Source organism: Otolemur garnettii, unplaced genomic scaffold, assembly GCF_000181295.1.
Source record: "Otolemur garnettii isolate 467f Iridium unplaced genomic scaffold, OtoGar3 scaffold00043, whole genome shotgun sequence".
NCBI classification, from domain to species: domain Eukaryota; kingdom Metazoa; phylum Chordata; class Mammalia; order Primates; family Galagidae; genus Otolemur; species Otolemur garnettii.
In genome coordinates, this window is record NW_003852438.1 from 7,368,584 (window position 1) to 7,388,648 (window position 20,065).

At 48.4% G+C, this 20,065-nt stretch overlaps 2 protein-coding genes across 4 annotated transcripts in view; one reads left to right on the plus strand and one right to left on the minus strand.

Moving 5' to 3' along the window:
* Positions 1-5,192, plus strand: part of CUNH12orf10 (chromosome unknown C12orf10 homolog) — an 8,424-nt gene extending 3,232 nt beyond the window's left edge. The window contains exons 3-7 of the mRNA XM_003790428.2: positions 1,094-1,253; positions 4,152-4,304; positions 4,441-4,563; positions 4,645-4,826; positions 4,979-5,192. Of these exons, the coding sequence (XP_003790476.1) occupies positions 1,094-1,253; positions 4,152-4,304; positions 4,441-4,563; positions 4,645-4,826; positions 4,979-5,162 (802 nt within the window). The 3' untranslated portion in view covers positions 5,163-5,192. The remainder of the gene's footprint in view (positions 1-1,093; positions 1,254-4,151; positions 4,305-4,440; positions 4,564-4,644; positions 4,827-4,978) is intronic.
* A 503-nt stretch (positions 5,193-5,695) lies between these two features.
* On the minus strand, positions 5,696-19,866 carry AAAS (aladin WD repeat nucleoporin). Of its 3 annotated transcripts, none has more exons than XM_003790429.2 (16): positions 19,600-19,866; positions 18,649-18,776; positions 13,391-13,446; positions 12,936-13,027; positions 12,723-12,769; positions 12,138-12,236; positions 11,393-11,536; positions 9,290-9,410; positions 7,628-7,752; positions 7,430-7,490; positions 7,199-7,289; positions 6,659-6,752; positions 6,508-6,575; positions 6,283-6,364; positions 6,078-6,162; positions 5,696-5,948 (listed from the first exon to the last, which is right to left on the minus strand). In XM_003790429.2, exons 1-16 carry the CDS (start codon positions 19,720-19,722, stop codon positions 5,715-5,717), a joined length of 1,650 nt encoding a protein of 549 aa, XP_003790477.1. In that variant the 5' UTR covers positions 19,723-19,866; the 3' UTR covers positions 5,696-5,714. The 3 variants fall into 3 exon arrangements, with proteins under 3 accessions (XP_003790477.1, XP_012661079.1, XP_023369359.1); XM_012805625.2 differs by having other exon boundaries at positions 6,078-6,189; XM_023513591.1 differs by lacking the exons at positions 12,723-12,769; positions 12,936-13,027; positions 13,391-13,446 and having other exon boundaries at positions 6,078-6,189.
* Positions 19,867-20,065: the final 199 nt, after the last annotated feature.

Below are 20,065 nucleotides of genomic sequence, written 5' to 3' on the forward strand. Positions count from 1 at the left end.
CGTCGTTGTTTGGCAGGTCCGGGCTGGGGATTCAAACCCGCCACCTTAGGTGTACGTGGCTGGCGCCTTAGCCGGTTGAGCTATAGACGCCGAGCCCACACCCTGTTCTTATGTATAGTTTAGCACTTCTGTTTCCATCTGTTTGCTTTTTGAACTTTGTGGGGTTATTGTATCATTTGTCTTTATACTTTGTAAATATTTTATAAATAATCCTGTATTTATTTAATACTTAATAAAAGTCATTAAACAGAAAATTAGGCCTTTAGGTGATTCTGAGATGGACCAGCATTTAGAAATTATGGCTATAGTTTCAGCTTCCAACCAGCTAGCATACCTTTTCCCTATTTTTTGTCCCCCACTCAAATTCCTGCCTTCCATACTCACCTGGACCATTGCAGGTAGTATTCTGGAATCTGTTCTTTGTCCTTGCTGCTACAGTATATGTCATACACCTGCCTGCTTAAAATTCTCATCATGCCTCCCTCTTAGCTACAGATAAAGTCTAAACTCTGAAGTGGGCTGTACAAGACCTGCCATGATCTGGCCGCTGCCTGCCCTTCTGGCTATATCTTTGCCACTCAGTCCGCACTCCTGCACTGCCTTTTATGCGGTTCCATGAAGAGATTTGTCTTTTAGCCATCATGCATAGTATTCCCTCTACTTGGAATGCTTTGGCTCCTTCCCCCTTTGTGTGATGAACACTCACTGACTCCTCTCTGGGGACTGACCTGGAGGCTGTCCTCTGAACCCTTCCTCATTTTCCTTGTTATGTATCTAGCTGGAGTATTCACCTAGTGTTAGTCTCCAGTAGATGAATTTAAAGACAAGGACAGGCTCTTGGATTTTTATGACTAATGTCTGATAAATGAGTTAACCACTGTTGAGTGAATGCATGAATGGAAACTAGTCGAGGTCTGTATTGACCTAAGGGAAAATGAAAGCCTTCCCAGCCAGGCTTTCTCCTCACAACTCCTGCAGTATACTTCAGGCTGCTGCCTACCCCACCTGGGTCTGCATGTGCACATGTGCCCACACCCTCTGGGTTAACTGGGCCAGCTCCTTTACCTCAGCCCTGCCTCCCTGTGCTCCTCAGGTCTTTCACAGAGACCATGAGTTCCCTGTCCCCTGGGAAGCCATGGCAGACCAAGCTGAGCAGTGCTGGACTCATCTATCTGCACTTCGGGCACAAGCTGCTGGCCCAGTTATTGGGCACTAGTGAAGAGGACAGCGTGGTGGGCACCCTCTATGACAAGGTGGGGACCTGAGGACAGAAATGACCCACACGTCACCACCAGACCAGCTGTGAGCGGCGCATATGCCACTCTCAGAACTTGGCCTCAGTTCAGGGTTCCTGGCCTAGCGTAGGCCCACACTCATCCTCTCCCTCAGTCAGGCTCATCTCAAAAGGGATTGGTGGTAACTTCCCTCCCTGCCTGCATCCTGGGATAACTGTTGGGAAGTGGATAATAATGGGCTTTGAGAACCATAAAGCAGCATTTCCCAATCCTTTTCTTTTTTTTTTAATCTTTTTTTTTTTTTTATAGAGAGTGTCTCACTTTATTGCCCTTGGTAGAGTGCTGTGGCATCATATGGCTCACAGCAACCTCCAACTCTTGGGCTTAGGTGATTCTCTTGTCTCAGCCTCCCGAGTAGCTGGGGCTACAGGCGCCTGCCACAACACCCAGCTTTTTTTTTTTTTTTTTTTTTTTTTGAGGCAGAGCCTTAAGTTGTCGCCCTGGGTAGAGTGCCCTTGGCATCACAGCTCACAGCAATCTCCAACTCCTGGGCTCAAGCAATTCTTTTGCCCCTGCCTCCCAAGTAGCTGGGACTACAGGTGCCCACCACAATGCCCAGCTATTTTTTGGCTGCAGCCATCGTTGTTTGGCGGGCCTGGGCTGGATTCGAACCCACCAGCTCAGGTTTATGTGGCTGGCGCCGTAGCCGCTTGACCCGCAGGTGCTGAGCCCCAATCCTTTTCTTGACACACAATGATTGTTTAGTACCTTTAGGTAAACGGGGGAGATTGCTTGTGTTTGGAAGCATCTGGCTTAGAGGTTCTAGCTGCCCTGAAAATTGAGGGAATACCTTAGAGACCACTGTAATTCCCTGGTGGCACATGAGTTAGGAAGGTCTGCTAGGAAGAGTTTTATTGTGAAGATATCCTTAGGTTCCAAGGGGTCCTCTGCTAGCTGCTTCCTGCTATTACAGAAGGCACAAGACTGGTGGCCCTGGCATGCGTGTCAGCTCAGAGGATACTACTTAACCCTTCTCCTGTGCCGTTCAGAAGTCAAACCTAATCGATCTGCTGTATTTCTTGCACATAGGCTGTTGAGTTCAGATCTGTTTAGCTTACCTACCAGAAGCTCCCTATGACTAGTCTTTTGGAATACTAAAGTTTTAGACTACCTGGGTCAGTTTTCCCTTCCACTGCTGGGAGTTTCTAGCAACTGACTAAATTAAACCCATGTTTTAACTGAGCATAATGTTGGGATATAGACCAAGAGGTGCTGGGCATGGAGAAATGACCTTTTCAGCTCTCCTTGAGTAGCATGTTTCTACATATCACAGGTGTATTTCTATGGAGGCCCGTCTGGTAGGGCAATTTGGGCGTTTTTGTTTTGTTTTGTTTTGTTTTTTAGATAGAGTCTCAAGTTGTCACCCTGGGTAGAGTGGTGTGGCATCACAGCTCACAGCAGCCTCCAACTCCTACACTTAAGTGATTCTCCTGCCTCAACTTCCCAAGTAGCTGGGACTATAGGCGTCCACCGCAACACCCAGCTATTTTGTTTGTTTGTTTTGTTTTTTGGTTATAATTGTCATTGTTGTTTGGCAGGCCTGGGTTGGATTTGAACCCACCAGCTCTGGTGTGTGTGGCTGGCGCCCTAACTGCTTAGCTACAGGTGCTGAGCCCATAGGGAAGTTTTGTATAAAACACATCCCATATTGTTTCTGCCTTGAAACTCCTGGGACATCATCTTCCCACTTCTTCAGGCTCAAGAGATAATAGCAACTACTGATGTCATCTCGCACATTATAGGCTTCCCCATAATCCCATATCCAGCTCTTGATGTCTAGGCAAGCACTTGACTTTTGTGCTTGACAGACTCTGTTTGCCTCCTTAACTCACTGAATAGCTTCTTCAGCCTGCCTTGAGATTTATCCCCCTCCCCACTCAGCCATCAGAACCCACTCCCACAGACCCTATCTAGGAAGTGGAGACTTTCCTTATTCAAAAATTGATAACCCCCTGACTTGGCACCTATTGCTCATTGGGTAGGGTGCTGGCCACATATACCTGGGCTGGCGGGTTCGAAACTGGCCCGGGCCTGCTAAAAACGGTGACAACTACAACAAAAAAATAGCCATGCATTGTGGTGAGCACCTGTAGTCCCAACTACTTGGGAGGCTGATGGAAGAGAATCACTGAAGCCCAAGAGTTTGAGGTCTCTGTGAGCTGTGACACCATGGCACTCTACCAAGGACAATGTAGCGAAACTCTGTCTCAACAAGAACAAAAAAAAGGGAGGTGCCTGTGGCTCACTGGGTAGGGTACCAGTCCCACATACTGAAAGTAGAGGGTTCGAACCCAGCCCCTGCCAAACTGCAACAAAAATAGCTGGGCATTGTGGCGGGCACCTTAGCCCCACCTACTTGGGAGACTGAGGCAAGAGGATCACCTAAGGCCAAGAGTTTGAGGTCACTGTGAGCTGTGACACCACATCACTCTACTGAGGGCAGCAAAGTGAGATTCAGTCTCAAAAAAAAAAAAAAAAAATGGTGGGCCCTACATGTTGGCCTTGGCACTAGGGTGAGCACTGGAGTAGAAACCAAGTGATTTGAATTCCAGTCTCAGCACTCTTAGCTCTCTGACCTTGAACAAATCACTGAACTCTGTTCTCCCTTTCTCCAATTAATGGTGAGGTCTTCACAGGCCTATTGTGAAGATTAAATGAAAAGATGTGTGAGAGGTGGCACCTTCCAAGGGCTCAAAGGAGTAAGGCACCATATGCCAGAGGTGGCAGGTTCAAACCCAGCCCCAGCCAAAAAAAAAAAAAAAACAGAAAAGATGTGTATGAACATACTTTGAAACGGGTAAGACTTTACACAAATGGTAGGTAGCCTCAAGAGCATTTCCTCTGCTCCTGCCTTAGATGTATGAGAACTTTGTGGAAGAGGTGGACGCAGTGGACAATGGGATCTCCCAGTGGGAGGAGGGGGAGCCTCGATATGCACTGACCACTACCCTAAGTGCCCGGGTTGCTCGACTTAATCCTACCTGGAACCAGCCCAATCAAGACACTGAGGTAAGAGGGCCCTGGGAAAGAGACTCTGAGATGTGTTAAGAACCATGGGAGAAAATGGGAGTGTTTGCTTCTCCTAAATCCCCAGCAAATTTGAAGTTGGGAACAGCCCCACAGTTCTTATTCCTACCATGCCCAGGCAGGGTTCAAGCGTGCAATGGATCTGGTTAAAGAGGAGTTTCTGCAGAGACTGGACTTCTACCAACACAGCTGGCTGCCAGCCCAGGCCTTGGTAGAAGCAGCCCTGGCCCAGCGATTTCAGGTTACGTTGTGAAGGCCACTGGGCAACAAGGGCTCCTGCTTTGAACCTAAACCTTCTAGCTGTGCTCCATTTCCTTTTCAGGTGGACCCAAGTGGGGAGATAATAGAACTGGCAAAAGGAGGATGCCCCTGGAAAGAGCATCTCTACCACTTGGAATCTGGGCTATCTCCCCCAGTGGCCATTATCTTTGTTATCTTCACTGACCAGGCTGGACAGTGGCGGGTACAGTGTGTGCCCAAGGAGCCCCATTCTTTCCAAAGCCGGTGAGGCCCCAAGAAACCTTGCTGAGGACCTCCAGGCCTGTGTTAGCCGTTAGAGAAGGATGCTGACCTTCACTTCAGCTCCGCACCCCTTTCTCTCAGTTCTTTAGGCCTCCATTTGCTCCACCCAACTCTCTCTTTCTGCTCACTTGTAGGCTGCCTCTGCCAGAGCCATGGCGGGGTCTTCGGGACAAGGCTCTGGACCAGGTCAGTGGGATCCCTGGCTGCATCTTCGTCCATGCCAGTGGCTTCATTGGTGGGCACCACACCCGAGAGGGTGCCTTAAACATGGCCCGTGCCACCCTGGCCCAGCGCCCACACCTCCCACAAGCCCTCTAGTCCAATAAAACTTTCTCCATCTCGTACTGACCCAGTCTTTGACCCATTATTGGCCTATACCATTCTGAGAATGTGTTCAAACTTGGGAAAACTAAAATACCTATTCTGAAATAATCTATTCTGTGAGACCCTATGCTAGGTTTTTTTTTTTTTTTTTTTGAGACAGTCTCACTATGTCGCCCTCAGAGTGCTGTGGTGTCACAGCTTATAGCAACCTTAAACTCCTGGGCTTAAGCAATTCTCTTGCTTCAGCCTTCCAAGGAGCCGGGACTACAGGTGCCTGCCACAGTGTCCGGCTATTTTGTTGTTGCAGTTGTCATTTAGCAGGACTAGGCTGGGCTCAAACCCGCCAGCCTTGGTGCACGTGGCTGGTGCCAAAACCACTATGCTACAGGTGCTGAGTCTAGGGTTAACAACTTGACCGCATTCACAGAAGTGGCTAAAAAGTAACAGAGCAGGACTTTAGCCCAAAGTCTTTGCTGTCCTCCACCTCCAACTATACCCCAGTGTAACTCTGTGGAATTGTCTGGTAATTAGTGGACAACAAAACATTTATTGTAATGGGAGATGGGAGTGAGGGGAATGAGGCTGGGCTGGTGGAGGACCTGGGAGGGGGTCCCAAGGGGCAGAGATCAGGGATGTTTCAGTAAAGAGGGGCAGGTCATGAATAGAGCTTCCACCCCCAGATGGGGGCTCTTGAGCCCGTCCAAACACTGGGCTAAAACGTGGAAACTGGGCATTGACAAAGTACAGAGGGATATGGGCAATTCGGCCTGTGGACCAGCACTATAGACAGAGGAGAAAGAAAAGCATCAGAGCCTGGGCCCCAAGAAGGCCACTTGGCAGAACCACACAAAAGGCAAGGCTCTTAGCTTTCTACCCCACCCCTAAAATTCAGTAGCCTGGCATACTCACCACACTAAGCAGGGCCCCTTTGTTGAAGGAAGGATGGAAAGTGATGAGCTGAGCCTGGGCTCCTGGCTCCCCCTGGATAATGCCACTAGGGGAAGAAAAGGTGAGCAGGCAACTGGAAGCAGAGGAGGTGCACGAAGTAGGATATGGCTTTGTATGAGAACGTTGGTGAGGAGCTCAGATGTCTTGGGGCCTGCCGGGAACTTACCAGGGAAGAAGCTCAAACACAGGGCTATTTCGAGTTCGAAAAAGGAGAATGACTGGTTTGCCACCCTGTACCCTTGGATTTCCTGTAAGAAATGGATCCAGGGATAGGAAAATATTCTGAAGGCAGAGTTGCAGGGCAGGAGCAGAGTACTACAGGCCAGGGCATGCACTTGACATGGGCAAGACTGCTGTGACCTGAGCAAAGCCCTTCATCCTTGCCTATTACCTTTCATGAGCACAGCCAGACGTTCCCCACTGGGGTCCCAGACCATGGAGTGGGCCTCTCCCCCAAGCCTATGGGTGAGGACAGGAGGTTAGGAGAGCTAAGTGTGGTCCCACCTTCCTTTCACTGCTACTTCCTCAACCTCTCAGCTTACCTCTCCTCACCACCTGGTGTCTGTATGGTTGTCTCAGACAGATCTGCCACAATCGTTGCTGACTTCGCACCTCCAACATATCCCTTTACCTCACCTGTGAATAAGAGCAAACATTCTTACGTGTAGGAAATGGGCCTCTCACTGGTCCCTGCCAGCTCATCATAGGCATTTACACCCTTAAAGTCTCCTAAACTTCTATGCATTCCTTTATCCCTTACAGCAGAATCTTTTTTTTTTTAAGAGACAGAGTCTCACTTTGTCACCCTCAGTAGAGTGCTGTGCTGTGGTGTCACAGCTCACAGCAACCTCCAGCTCTTGGGCTTAGGTGATTCTCTTGCCTTGGCCTCCTGAGTAGCTGGGACTACAGGTGCCCACCACAACGCACGGCTATTTTTTTGTTGCAATTTGGCTGGGGCTGGGTTTGAACCCACCACCCTTAGTATATGGGGCCGGCACCACCCTAGAGCAGGATCTTACAGAAGGTTGCTGCCTCCTGACCATCCCCAATAATCTGCATCCTGAAGTGTTACCCTAACTCACCACAACGTTCTGGGAATGACAAGGAGTAAATCAGTGGCTCCCCCAAAACAGTGAACAGAAGTCGGTTTCCATCTGGGCTCCAGCAGCCAGTCTGAGGTCAAGGAGCAAAAGGCAGGAGAAGGGAGGTCTATAGGGGAATGTAGGAGGGAAAGAAGTAGAGGTGGCCAGGCTTGGAGGACTAGGGGCCCCTTGGATTCCCTCCTCAGCTTCTGTGAATCAGTTCCCTCTTACCTGACAACGCCCTGATAGGGTAGGCCATCTCTCACAAGTCCACATCTGGGCCTCCCAGACTCTGAGCCAGAGAGAAGCAAATAACAGCTTAGGGTCTTTAGGTTCCAAAACTTGGACCTACCACCCCTAGGCAAAGATTCCAGGAGCCAAATGCCTTTCTCTGGGGCCTTGAGTTCCCTCTACCCTTCTCCCACTCACCGAAAGACAGGTGAAGGTGTGGTAGCTAGGACTTTGCTGCCATCTGGGGACCAGAGCAGGTTAGTAACCCCACCTCCTCGAAACCAGGGAAGGGGAACGCAGGTCTCTGTTGAGACATCCCACACCTACAAGAGTTTGAAGCAGGAGAATGAGATAAAACACAAGCAGCCTATCATCTCACAGTGGGCTGCCCTCTAACCTACACAGAACCAGAAAGAAGAGAAGGCAGCAAAAGGACTGTTAAACATGATGTCACACAGGTTCTGCTTTTAAAAGTGTAAAAGAGGCCTGGCAAAATGGCTGATGCCTATAATCCTAGCACTTTGGGAAGCCAAAGTAGGAGGGTCACTTGAGTTTAGGGGTTTGAGACCAGCCTCAGCAAGAGTGAGACCCTATCTCTACAAAACATAGAGAAAATTAGCTGACCATGGTAGTGTGTGACTATAGTTCCAGCTACTCAGGAGGATAAGACAGGAGATCACTTGAGCCCAGGAGTTTGAGGCTATAGTGAGCTATGGTGACACCACTACGCTCTAGCCAGAGCAAGACTCTAGGGTGGTGCCTGTAGCTCAGTGGGTAGGGAGCCAGCCCCATATACTGAGGGTGGCAGGTTCAAACCCAGCCCCAGCCAAATTGCAACAAAATAACAGCCGGGCGTTGTGGTGGGCACCTGTAGTCCCAGCTACTCGGGAAGCTGAGGCAAGAGAATAGCCTAAGCCCAGGAGTAAGAGGTTGCTGTGAGCTGTGTGATGCCACAGCACTCTACCAAAGGTGATAAAGTGAAACTCTGTCTCTACAAAAATAATAAAGTCTAGGGCCCAGCATGGTGGCTCATGCCTATAATCCCAGCACTCTGGGTGGCCAAGGTGAATGATCACCTGAGCTCAGGCGTTTGAGCAAGAGTGAGACTCTGTCTCTAGAAAATATCTGGGCACTGTGGCGGGCACCTGTAGTCCCAGCTACTCAGGAGGCTAAGGCAAAAGGAGGCTTGAACCCAAGAGTTTGAGGTTGCCATGAGCTATGAAGTCATAGCACTCTATCGAGAGCATCAAAATAAATAAATAAAATTTAAAAATAAAATCTAAAAGAGAAAAGCAACCACCACTAGGGGACAAGTTTATATTTACAATTGCAGCAGGGAAAATTTTATTTTATTTTTATTATTCATTCATTTATTTTTTATTTTTGCAGCTTTTGGCTGGGGCTGGGTTTGAACCTGCCACCTCCAGCATATTGGGCTGGTGCTCTACCCCTTTGAGCCATAGGTGCCACCCTTTATTTATTTTTTACTTATTTATTTTTTTTGAGACAGAATCTCACTTTGTCACCCTTGGTAGAGTGCCATTACATCACAGCTCACAGCAACCTCAAACTCTTTGGCTTAAGTGATCCTCTTGCCTCAGCCTCCTAAGTAGCTGGGACTATAGGCATCCACCACAATGCCCTAGCAGGCCAGGGCTGGGTTCGAACCCACCTATCTTCATGTATGTGGCTGGTGCCCTACCCACTGAGCTATGGGCACTGCTCAGCAGGGTGAGTCGACTGGATGGTAAAGCTCCTTCCCTGCATATGACTGCACACCCTTCTTCCCCTACGTTTTCCATCACTATGCAAAGATGTGTTTTCCTCAAGACTCAAAGGACACTGAAATGACTGACTTACCAGGATAGCAGCATCCACAGGTGAAGCTGACAGCAGACGCCCCCCACTAGGGGCCCAGGCCAAGCTGGTGACAGGTGTGTGCCCAGGATGAGACAGCACTTGGGCACAGCCAGAAGAGGGTCTGCCAAGGAGAACCGAGGGTGTGGAGTCAGAAAACAAGAAGAAAGTCCCATGATTCTATTTCCTTGCCTCCTTCTGCCTAAATTTTCCAAACCCAATGCCACTGTGAGCTCAAATCCAGGTTGGGGAAAAGAAATAAGGATTATGGAGATTAAAGGGAATGGGAAGCTGGATGAGGTGGTTCATGCCTATAATCCTAATAATCTGGGAGGCCAAGGAGAAAAGACCCATTTGACTTCAGGAGTTCCAAACCAACCTGAGCAAAAGCAAGACCCCATTTCTACTAAAAATAGAAAAACTAGCCAGGTCTTGTGGTGGTGCCTTAGTCTTAGCTACTCAGGAAGCTGAGGCAAGAGGATCACTTGAGCCCAAGAGTTTTGAGGTTGCTGTGAGGTAGGACACCATAGTACTCAAGGTAAAGGAGTGAGAATCCTTTTTTCTTTTTCTTTTTTTTCTTTCAGACAGAATCTTACTTTGTCACGCTCAGTAGTGTGCTGTGGCATCACAGTTCACAGCAACCTCACACTCTTAGGCTTAAGTGATTCTCTCGCCTCAGCCTCCCAAGTAGCTGGGACTACAGGAACCTACAACAATGCCCAGCTATTTTTTTGTTGCAGTTGTCATTGTTGTTTTAGCTGGCCCAGGCTGGGTTTGAACCTGCCAGCCTTGGTATGTGTGGCCAGCACCCTACCCATTAAGCTACAGGTGCCACCAAGATTTTCTTTTCTTTTTTCTTTTTTTTTAAACAAGAGTCTCAAGCTGTTGCCCTGGGTAGAGTGCCGTGGCATCATAGCTTACAGCAACCTCCAACTCTTAGGCTCAAGTGATCCTCTTGCCTCAGTTTTTCTATTTTTAGTAGTGTCACTTTTGCTCAGACTGGTCTTGAACTTGTGAGCTCAAGCAATCCATCTGCCTCAGCCTTCCAGAGTGTTAGGACTTTACCCTTTCTTCCATTTTTTGCTTTTTTTTTTTGAGATAGTCTCACTATGTCATCCTGGGTAGAGTGCTGTGGTGTCACAGCTCACAGCAACCTCAAACACCTGGGCTTAAGCGATTCTCTTGCCTCATCTTCCCAAGTAGAGCTGGGACTACAGGTGCCTACCACAATGCCCAGCTATTTTTTTGCAGTAGTCATTGTTGTTTACCTAGCCCGGGTCAGGTTCAAACCCAACACCCTTGGTGTACGTGGCTGGCGCTGTAACCACTGTGCTAAAGGCGCCAAGCCTCTTTATTTTTTTCTTCAAAAAAATTTTATTGGGTGGCACCTGTGGCTCAAAGTAGTAGGGCGCTAGCCCCATATGCCGGAGGTAGTGGGTTCAAACCCAGCCCTGGCAAAAAAAAAAAAAATTATTTATCTTTTGGTTTTATTTTTGCAGTTTTTAGCTGGGGCTGGATTTGAACCCGCCGCCTCAGTATATGGGCCCCAGTGCCCCACTCCTTGAGCCACAGGCACCACCCCAATTTTTCTTTTTTTTTTTAAAAGAGACAGTCTCACTTTGTCAACCTCAGTATGAGTGCTGTGATGTCACAGCTCACAACAATCTCAAACTTGGGCTCAAGCAATCCTCTTGCCTTAGATTCCCGAGTAGCTGGGACCACAGGTGTCCACTACAATGTCTAGCTATTTTTACTGGCATGATCTCACTCTCACTCAGGCTGGTTTCAAACTCCTCAGCTCAAGCAATCCACCCACCTTGGCCTACCAGAGTACTAGGATCATGGCACTGAAAAGAATTTTTCTTTTTTTTTTTTTTTGGCCAGGGCTGGGTTTGAACCCGCCACCTCCAGTATATGGGGCCGGCGCCCTACTCCTTTGAGCCACAGGCGCCACCCCGACAAACTCTACCATGGATGACAAAGTAAGACTGTGTCTCAAAGAAAAAAAAAAAGAACCCTAGTCTTTTGTAGGCTGGCTACAACCCTTAGGCCAAAAACCAAAAACAAAAACCTGGGGCCAAGGTAAGACAGGCTGCCAAGACTCACCGGGTAGACAAGGAGGTAGGATCCAGGGTCCAGATAAGAATGCAGCTCTGGCAGGCCACAGCCAAGACAGAGGCACTGAGGGGCTTCCAGGCCAGAGCTGCCACATTTCGCTGCAGACGGTGCTTTAGGCAGGGTACTATCGTGCTGAAGTGAAGGGGTAGGAAACTGAGTCAAAGCAGGGACACTAAAGCTCAGGGGAGCACACAGCAGTTAAGAATGGAAATCCAGGCTCGGCGCCTATAGTTCAACCGGCTAAGGCGCCAGCCACGTACACCTAAGGTGGCGGGTTCGAATCCCCAGCCCGGACCCGCCAAACAACGACGGCTGCAACCAAAAAATAGCCGGGCGTTGTGGCGGGCGCCTGTGGTCCCAGCTACTTGGGAGGCGGAGGCAGGAGACTCACTTGAACCCAGGAGTTAGAGGTTGCTGTGAGCTATAATGCCACGGCACTCTACCCAGGGGGACAGTTTGAGGCTCTGTCTCAAAAAAAAAAAAAAAAAGAATGGAAATCCACAGAAAAAAAGGCTTATCCATCCAGGGCCCAGGAGTATTTATTATGGGACAGAGGAGAAGACAATAGTGAGTCCAGCAAAAGAACATATCCAGTTATGGAGCTTCCCGGAACCCAGCTCTAGAAGAAGTTCTGTGGACTGGGCTCAGGAACTGTAAGACTCCCTTGGGACCAGGGCTTGATAGGGAAGGAGACATTCCCAAGTCAGAGCCCAACCGGTATACCCCCACACACCTGTTAGCATTGTACACCCGGATTGAGTCATCTAGCAGGGCTACTGCAAACTTGTTAGTGTGGGGGTGCCACGCAAAGACCCGCAAGCAACAGCTGGACCTATGGCAGGAGAGAACATGAGATATCAGAAACTGCCCCTCCCTTATACCCTAACCCAGAGGCTCAGACTCCTACCCCACGAAAAGATGGCTCTTTTCTACTTCTTTTTGGGGGTGAGGGGTAGGAGGAATAACAATGTCATGATGGGGAGCGCCCATAGCTCAATGGTTAGGGTGCTGGCCACATGCTCTGGGGCTGGTGGGTTCAAAACTGGCCTGGGCCTGCTAATCAAAAAAATAGCCAGGTGTTGCGGCAGGTCCCAGCTACTAGGGAGGCTGAAGGAAGGGAATAGTTTGATCCCAAGAGTTTGAGTTTGTTGTGAGCTATGATACTATGGCACTCTACCGAGGGTGACAAAGTAAAACTATCTCAATTTAAAAAAAAGTCGTGAGCAATCAGGACAAAGTAGAAACTTTGACTTCTCTTTCAGGAAGTTTCAAGGCTGGGAACTTCCTTCCCACAAAGCCCCAGAGCTCATACACTCACCAATTTGTAACTTGGGCAAATTCAGCAATCAGATCTTCACTCCGGAGCTATAAGAACAAAGCTCATAGAGAACATACTTGGGACAAAAGGAGCTCACTCCCTCATGTACCCACAGAGGAGCTGAACCATTCCCACCCTATGGAGTCATCACACCCAACCTTGACCTGAAGGGATAGAAAGTGGAGCAGGAGGAGGGAAGGAGGCCAGACTTACAGACAGATGGGGAAACAGGGAACCATGGAGGGAAGAGGCCCATCGACAGAGTGCCAGGGCCCAGCTGGATGCCGTCTTCACCCACTCAAACACTGTGGGGTTGAGGAAGCAGCTCTGATTAAACCATTCACAGGGCTCTTATGGGTATGCTCTTAGGTGAGAGATAACAAAGACAAGCACTGCCCAGCATGACACCCAAGCCCTTATTTGGGAAGGTAGAAGGGGAGAAGAAAAACCGAGCTAATGGGGAAGAGGTATTGAGGGGAAGTTTAAGAAGAATATAGAAGGGGGGGGGGGTGACACCTGTGGCTCAAAGGAGTAAGGCGCCAGCCCCATATGCCAGAGGTGGCGGGTTCAAACCCAGCCCCAGGCAAAAACTGCAAAAAAAAAAAAAAAAAAAGAATATAGAGGGGAAATACCAACCACTAGTGAAGACCAGAGAGAAACATACTCACCTTCTTCCTCTGAGTTTGCAATTTCATTCAGCACCCCAAAAAGGCCCATATCTCGCCTGACAAGGACAGGAAGCTGAGTCAGATTACTTTGATCACCTAAGTGCCTCTCTGTAAGTTTCATTCATTCATTCAATATATGTGTATTAAAAATATAGGCACACCCATATTGAATGAGTCCCAACTATTTGCCAGAGGCTTTATATGTTGTCCTTTCATTTACTTATCAAAATAATCTTCTGAATGGCATTCTGCCCATTTACAAATAAGTCAACTAAGGCTCAGAAGTATTTGGGGGCTTTGTGAGCAGGTCAAGGAGCCAGAACTACCTCTAAGACAGTGAATGAAAAGTCATGAAAGAGGCTCAGTGCCCATAGCTCAGTGAGTAGTAGGGCGCCAGCCATATACACAAGAGCTGGTGGGTTCAAACCCGGCTCAGGCCTGCTAAACAACAATAACTGCAACAAGAAAATAGATGGATGTTGTGGAGGGCGCCTGTAGCCCCAGCTACTTGGGAGGCTGAGGCAAGAGAATCACTTGAGCCCAAAAGTTTACAATCACTCACACATGTATATGAAAAATGAAAAGCAACTATGGCCTAGGACGAAGGAGGGAACGGGAGAGAAAGGGGAAGGGAGGGGGGTGGGTTGATAGAGAGAGGGTTGGTAGGGGGACCACACCTATAGAGCATATTGCAAGTATAAGTTGGATCTATCAGGTGTAGAACACAAATGTCTTAATCCTGTAATTGGGTAACTGAGGTGAAGGCTATCTTGTTTAGTAGGATATAAGCACTCCAATTTGTATAAATAACCAACACAATGAATCCCATAATGGCATAAATGTACTTATGATCTATATACAAATGACTTAATTTAAAAAAAAAGAAAGAAAAGAAACGAAAGAAAGAAGAAAAAGAGAAAGAGGGAGGGAGGAAGGAATATCAGAGAATGATCACTCTGGCTGTAGATCAGAGGGGGTCAATAGAAAGAAATCAGTTAAGAGGTTACTTCAGGAATCTAGAAAAAAGGTAAAAGTGGATTGAACCAGTCGGGGGATGGGAGAACAGCAGACTTAGGAAATAACAAGAACAAGGTTTGAGGATGAAATTAGACAACAGTAAGGAAAAGAGTAGTATTAGTTCCCACATCAAATTAACCTAGGTTCTATCAGCTAATATGCTTACAATGTGCCAGACCTGCTAGATGCTTAACAGGATCTAAATAAGCTATTATCACAACCCTACAAAAATAGATATTGGGGGTTTTTTTTGTTTTGTTTTTTTGTAGAGACAGAGTCTCACTTTATTGCCCTTGGTAGAGTGCTGTGGCATCACAGCTCACAGCAACCTTCAACTCCTGGGCTTAGGCAATTCTCTTGCCTCAGCCTCCTGAGTAGCTGGGACTACAGGTGCCCACCACAACACCGACCTATTTTTTTGTTGCAGTTTGGCCAGGGGGTTGAACCCGCCACCTTCAGTATATGGGGCCAATGCCCTACCCAGTGAGCCACAGGTGCTGCCCAATAGATAATTGTTTTTTGTTTGTTTGTTTTGAGACAGAGTCTCAGTCACCCTAGCTTTGAGTGCTGTGGTATTATAGCCCACAGCAACCTCAAACTCTTAGGCTCAAGTGATCCTCTTGCCTCAGCCTCTCAAGTAGCTAAGACTATAGGCACTTGCCACAATGCCCAGTGATTTTATTCTCACTCTTGTTCAGTCTGGTCTCCAACTCCTGAGCTCAAGCAATCCACCCATCTCGCCCTCCCAGAGTGCTAAATTACAGGCATGAGCCACTGAGCCCAGCCAAAATAGACATTGTCATCATTGCATTTTTAGATGAGAAAACAGAGATATGAAGAGGTTAATATAAACAAGGTGATCTAAGTAGAAAGTAGCAAAGTCAGGATTCAACCATCTGTCTACCCCCGGAGCCTACACTCAAACCACTTGATCCTAAATGAGAAATATGCCCATTCCTTGAAATGAAAAACCCAAAGAAAAGCAGGATCACAGCTCAGTGCCTGTGGCTCAAGTGGCTAAGGCGCCAGCCACGTACACCCAAGGTGGCGGGTTCGAATGCAGCCTGGGCCTGCCAAACAAAATGACGGCTGCAACCAAAAAATAGCCGGGCGTTGTGGCGGGAGCCTGTTGTCCCAGCTACTTGGGAGGCTGAGGCAGGAGACTCGCTTGAGCCCAGGAGTTGGAGGTTGCTGTGAGCTGAAATGCCATGGCACTCTACCCAGGGGGACAGCTCGGGGCTCTTGTTTCAAAAAAAAAAAAAAAAGAAAAGCAGGATCACAGAGGGAAATGAAGAGATTAGATTTGAACCCACTGAATGTATAAAGTCTATGGAATATCGAAGCAGGAGTATTTCTCAAACAAGTGAACACCCAGATCTGGCACATCAATTGGAAATATAGCCCCAGGAACAACTAACATTCAAGGAACATCAGGCAGAGGAGCCACCAAAAGGCTGAGAAACAGCAGCTGAAGAGGCAGGAGGCAAGAAAGAGCTTTTCAGGGTGGCACCTGTGGATCAGTAGATAAGGCGCCGGCCCCATATACCAAGAGTGGTGGGTTTGAACCCAGCCCCAGCCAGCTAAAACAACCCTGACAATTACAACAACAAAAAAATAGCCAGGGCAGCGCCTGTGGCTCAGGGAGTAGGGCTCCAGCCCCATATACTGAGGGTTTCGGGTTCAAACACAGCCCCGGTGGAACTGCAACAAAAAAAAATAGCCAGGCATTGTGGTGGGCGCCTGTAGTCCCAGCTACTCGGGAGGCTGAGGCAAGAGAATCACCCAAGCCCAGGAACTGGAGATTGCTGTGAGCTGTGTGACACCACGGCTCCCTACCAAGGGCGATAAAGTAAGACTGTGTCTCTACCAAAAAAAAAAAAAAAAAACCAGCCAGGTGTTATGGCAGGCGCTACTCTGGAGGCTGAGGCAAGAGAATCATGTAAGCCCATTGCTGCAAGCTGTGACGTCACGGTACTCTACTGAGGGGACAAAGTGAGACTTTTGTCTCAAAAAAAAATAACTTGGCTCGGCACCTGTGGCTCAAGTGGCTAAGGCGCCAGCCACATACACCTAAGGTAGTGGGTTCGAATCTAGCCCGGGGCCCACCAAAACAACAATGACGGCTGCAACCAAAAATAAAAACAGCCAGGCGTTCTGGCAGATGCCTGTGATCCCAGCTACTTGGGAGGTGGAGGCAGGAGACTCGCTTTAGCCCAGGAGTTTAGCCCAGGTTGCTGTGAGCTGTGATGTCAGAGCACTCTACCCAGGGCAACAGCTTGAGGCTCTGTCTCAAAAAAAAAAACAAAAAAAAACTTTTCAGTCAATGAACTGATGTTCAACTTCACTCACATAGAAACATGCAAATTAAACTGTACTGCAGGCTTGGCGCCTGTGGCTTAAGCAGCTAAGGCACCAGCCATCTATACCTGAGCTGGTGGGTTTGAATCCAGCCTGCCCGCCAAACAACAATGACGGCTACAACCAGCAGGGCGTTGTGGCAGACGCCTGTAGTCCCAGTTACTTGGGAGGCAGAAGCAGGATAATCGCTTGAGCCCAGGAGTTGGAGGTTGCTGTGAGCTGTGATGCCACAGCACTCTACCCAGGGCTTGAGGCTCTATCTCAAACAAACAAACAAACAAACAAAACTGTACTGCAATACTAAATATCAAAATTTGATAGCACACATGCTGGGAAGTAGGCATTTTCATATTTTGCTGGTGGTACCATATGTATGAACAATTTCAACAGAGAACTATTTTGGAAACAGCTCATAAAATTACAGATGAACATACCCTTTCTTTTTTTTTTTTTTTTTTTTTTTGCAGTTTTTGGCCAGGGCTGGGTTTGAACCCGCCACCTCTGGCATATGGGCCTGGCACCCTACTCCTTTGAGCCACAGGTGCTGCCCTGAACATACCCTTTCAAGCCAACAACTTACTTCCTAAGAATTCATCTTACAGATGATAATGGTAATAACAAAAAAAATAATAATAATAGCTAATCCTTGAAGGGATTAATATGTGCCAGATATTGTTCTCTAAGTACTTTATATATCTGTTCACTCATTTAATCATTACTACAAACTTGTGAGATAGGTTCCATGTTACAGATAAGGAAACTGATGGACAAAGTGATTACTGCCCAAGGTCACACAGCTAAAAAGTGGCACAGCCATAGAATGAACCCTGCTCCTATGACTCTATGGCTCCACTCCTACATGTGCAAAGTGAATGACTTATGTATGAGGCTACTTGGGAACATGAGGCAAGAAGGATCATTTGAGTCCACAAGTTTGAGGTTGCTGTGAGCTATGATGCCAGAGCACTCTAGCCTGGGGCAACAAAGTGAGATTCTGTCTCAAAGAACAAATAAATAAGAACAGTAAGGCAAGAAAGATGAAATGGAACTAATGCTGCACAGCCTTGATTTCCACATGAAAAACTGATAATCAGACAGGACTTATGATATACAGCTCTGATGAAAAGAGAGCCTGAGGGCAGCGCCTGTGGCTCAGTGTGTAGGTCGACAGCCCCATATATGGAGGGTTGCAGGTTCAAACCTGGCCACAGCCAAATCGCAACAAAAAAATAGCCAGGCACTGCAGCAGGTGCCTGTAGTTCCCAGCTACTCAGGAGGCTGAGGCAAGAGAATTCCCTAAGCCCAAGAGCTGGAGATTGCGGTGAGCTGTGACACCACAGTATGCTACTGAGAGCAACAAAGTGAGATTCTGTCTCTAAAAGAAAGAAGGGTGGCACCTGTGGCTCAAGGAACAGGGTGCCAGCCCCATATACCAGAGGTGGTGAGTTCAAACCTAGCCCCGGCCAAAAACTGCAAAAAAAAGCCTGAAAGAACCAGCCTTTTGAAGATCAGCCCAAGGCATAGGGGTGGTGACCTCATTTTCTTTTTCTTTTTTTTTTTTTTTTTGAGACAGAGCCTCAAGCTGTCCCCCTGGGCAGAGTGCTGTGGCATCACAGCTCACAGCAACCTCCAACTCCTGGGCTCAAGCAAGTCTCCTGCCTCTGCTTCCCAAGTAGCTGGGACCACAGGCGCCCGCCACAATGCCCAGCTGTTTTTTGGTTGCAGCCGTCACTGTTGTTTGGGAGGCCAGGGCTGGATTTGAACCTGCCACCTTAGGTGTATGTGGCTGGCACCTTAGCCACTTGAGCCACAGGCGCGGAGCTGGTGACCTCATTTTCTCTAAGATCTGTACATGGCCCAGTAAATCCTTTGCCACTCCTCACCAAATGTTGATGCATCTCTTCCACACTTGCTCCCGATGATGGATGAAGGCTGTTCTTGTGCCATGGTCCAGCCTCCCAGAGGTCTTTAAGGGATCCTTGGTCAGGTGTAGGACAGGGAGATTGATCCACTACAGCAAAGGTGTCAGGGGTGTGATAGTAAATCAGTCTCTTCCCCAAATCCTTACTGAACTGCCAACTCTAACCCATGGCTGGGCTAAGCATAAGAAACTCCAGAGGCCTGTTTCCTATTTCCACAAATTTAACACTTGTGAGTACGGGAAACAAGTTTTAGCAGCTGGTTGCTGCAATTATTAAACAGTAAAACATTTTTAGTAAGCACTCGACTCTATCAGTTTCCTTCCTTTTTCTTCCCAGGAAAACCACAAATAAAAAGTTCCAAGGTGGGCTGAGCACGGTGGCTCACGCCTGTAATCCTAGACTCTGGGAAGCCGAGGCAGGTGGATTGCTCAGCTCAGTAGTTCAAGACCAGCCTGAGCAAAAGTGAGACGCCGTCTCTACTAAAAGTAGAAAAACCGAGGCAAGAGGGTCAGTGGAGCCCAAGAATTGCAGGTTGCTGTGAGCTATGATGTCACAGTTCTCTACTCAGGGTAACAGCTTGACTCTGTCTCCAAAAAAAAAAAAAAGTTCCAAATTGTCCCTTGCCGGTTCTCCCAGATGCTGTCCGCAACTTTCTAATACGTGTACTTCTGCAGTCTCACACTCCCCAGATTTGCCTTCGATCTCTCCATCCTTTCTAGGCCCGCCTGAGAACTCCTCAGCATCCTTTATATTTCAATCCCAGCCCTGCTGGCCTCCTGCCCTGGACAAGCAGTTTCCAGTTCACCAGATTCTGCTACGCGACCCCCCCGCCCCACAACGAAGCCTCGGTTCCCCAATTCGGCCTGGCTACACACCCACACCTGTAGGTCCACTCCCTCCTCGCCTCTCTACCTGGCCCCGGAAGTCCGGAGGCGGGCTCTCGTAGCTATTGCCCGTCACGAGCTCGTTATTGTGCTCATACAGAGTGACTTGACCCCTTGGCGGTGGCGGAGGGAACAACGCCAAGGAGCACATCTTGATTGTCCCGAGGACGTCTAGAGTCGGCAAGCTCCTGGCGGATGACAGCCCAGATCCCAAGGCGACTCTTAGTTCCCGGGAAAGATTCGTGTGCGGACGGATAGCCCCACGTGACAAACGCCGACCCGAATCTGAACGGAAGTGAAGCAGGGAAGTAGGAGGCGTACACAGCCCAAGGACAGACTTCCGGAGCTTCCTTGCGCGCCGTCTGGCGGCCGGAGGGGGCGAGGCGCGGACACGTCCGCCGGACCATCCCTTTTTTTTTTTTTTTTTTTTTGGTCGGGGTTGGGTTTTTTTTTTTTTTTGAGACAGAGCCTCAAGCTGTCCCCCTGGGTAGAGT

Excerpts from the sequence above, each read along its gene's own strand:
- AAAS (XM_012805625.2), bottom strand. The coding sequence starts at position 19,722 with ATGTGCTCCTTGGCGTTGTTCCCTCCGCCACCGCCAAGGGGTCAAGTC. Across the intron at positions 12,770-12,935 it reads CCCTGTTTCCCCATCTGTCT|CTCCGGAGTGAAGATCTGAT; the intron begins GTAAGTCTGGCC and ends TTGTTCTTATAG. Across the intron at positions 11,537-12,137 it reads CGGGTGTACAATGCTAACAG|CACGATAGTACCCTGCCTAA; the intron begins GTGTGTGGGGGT and ends CCTTCACTTCAG.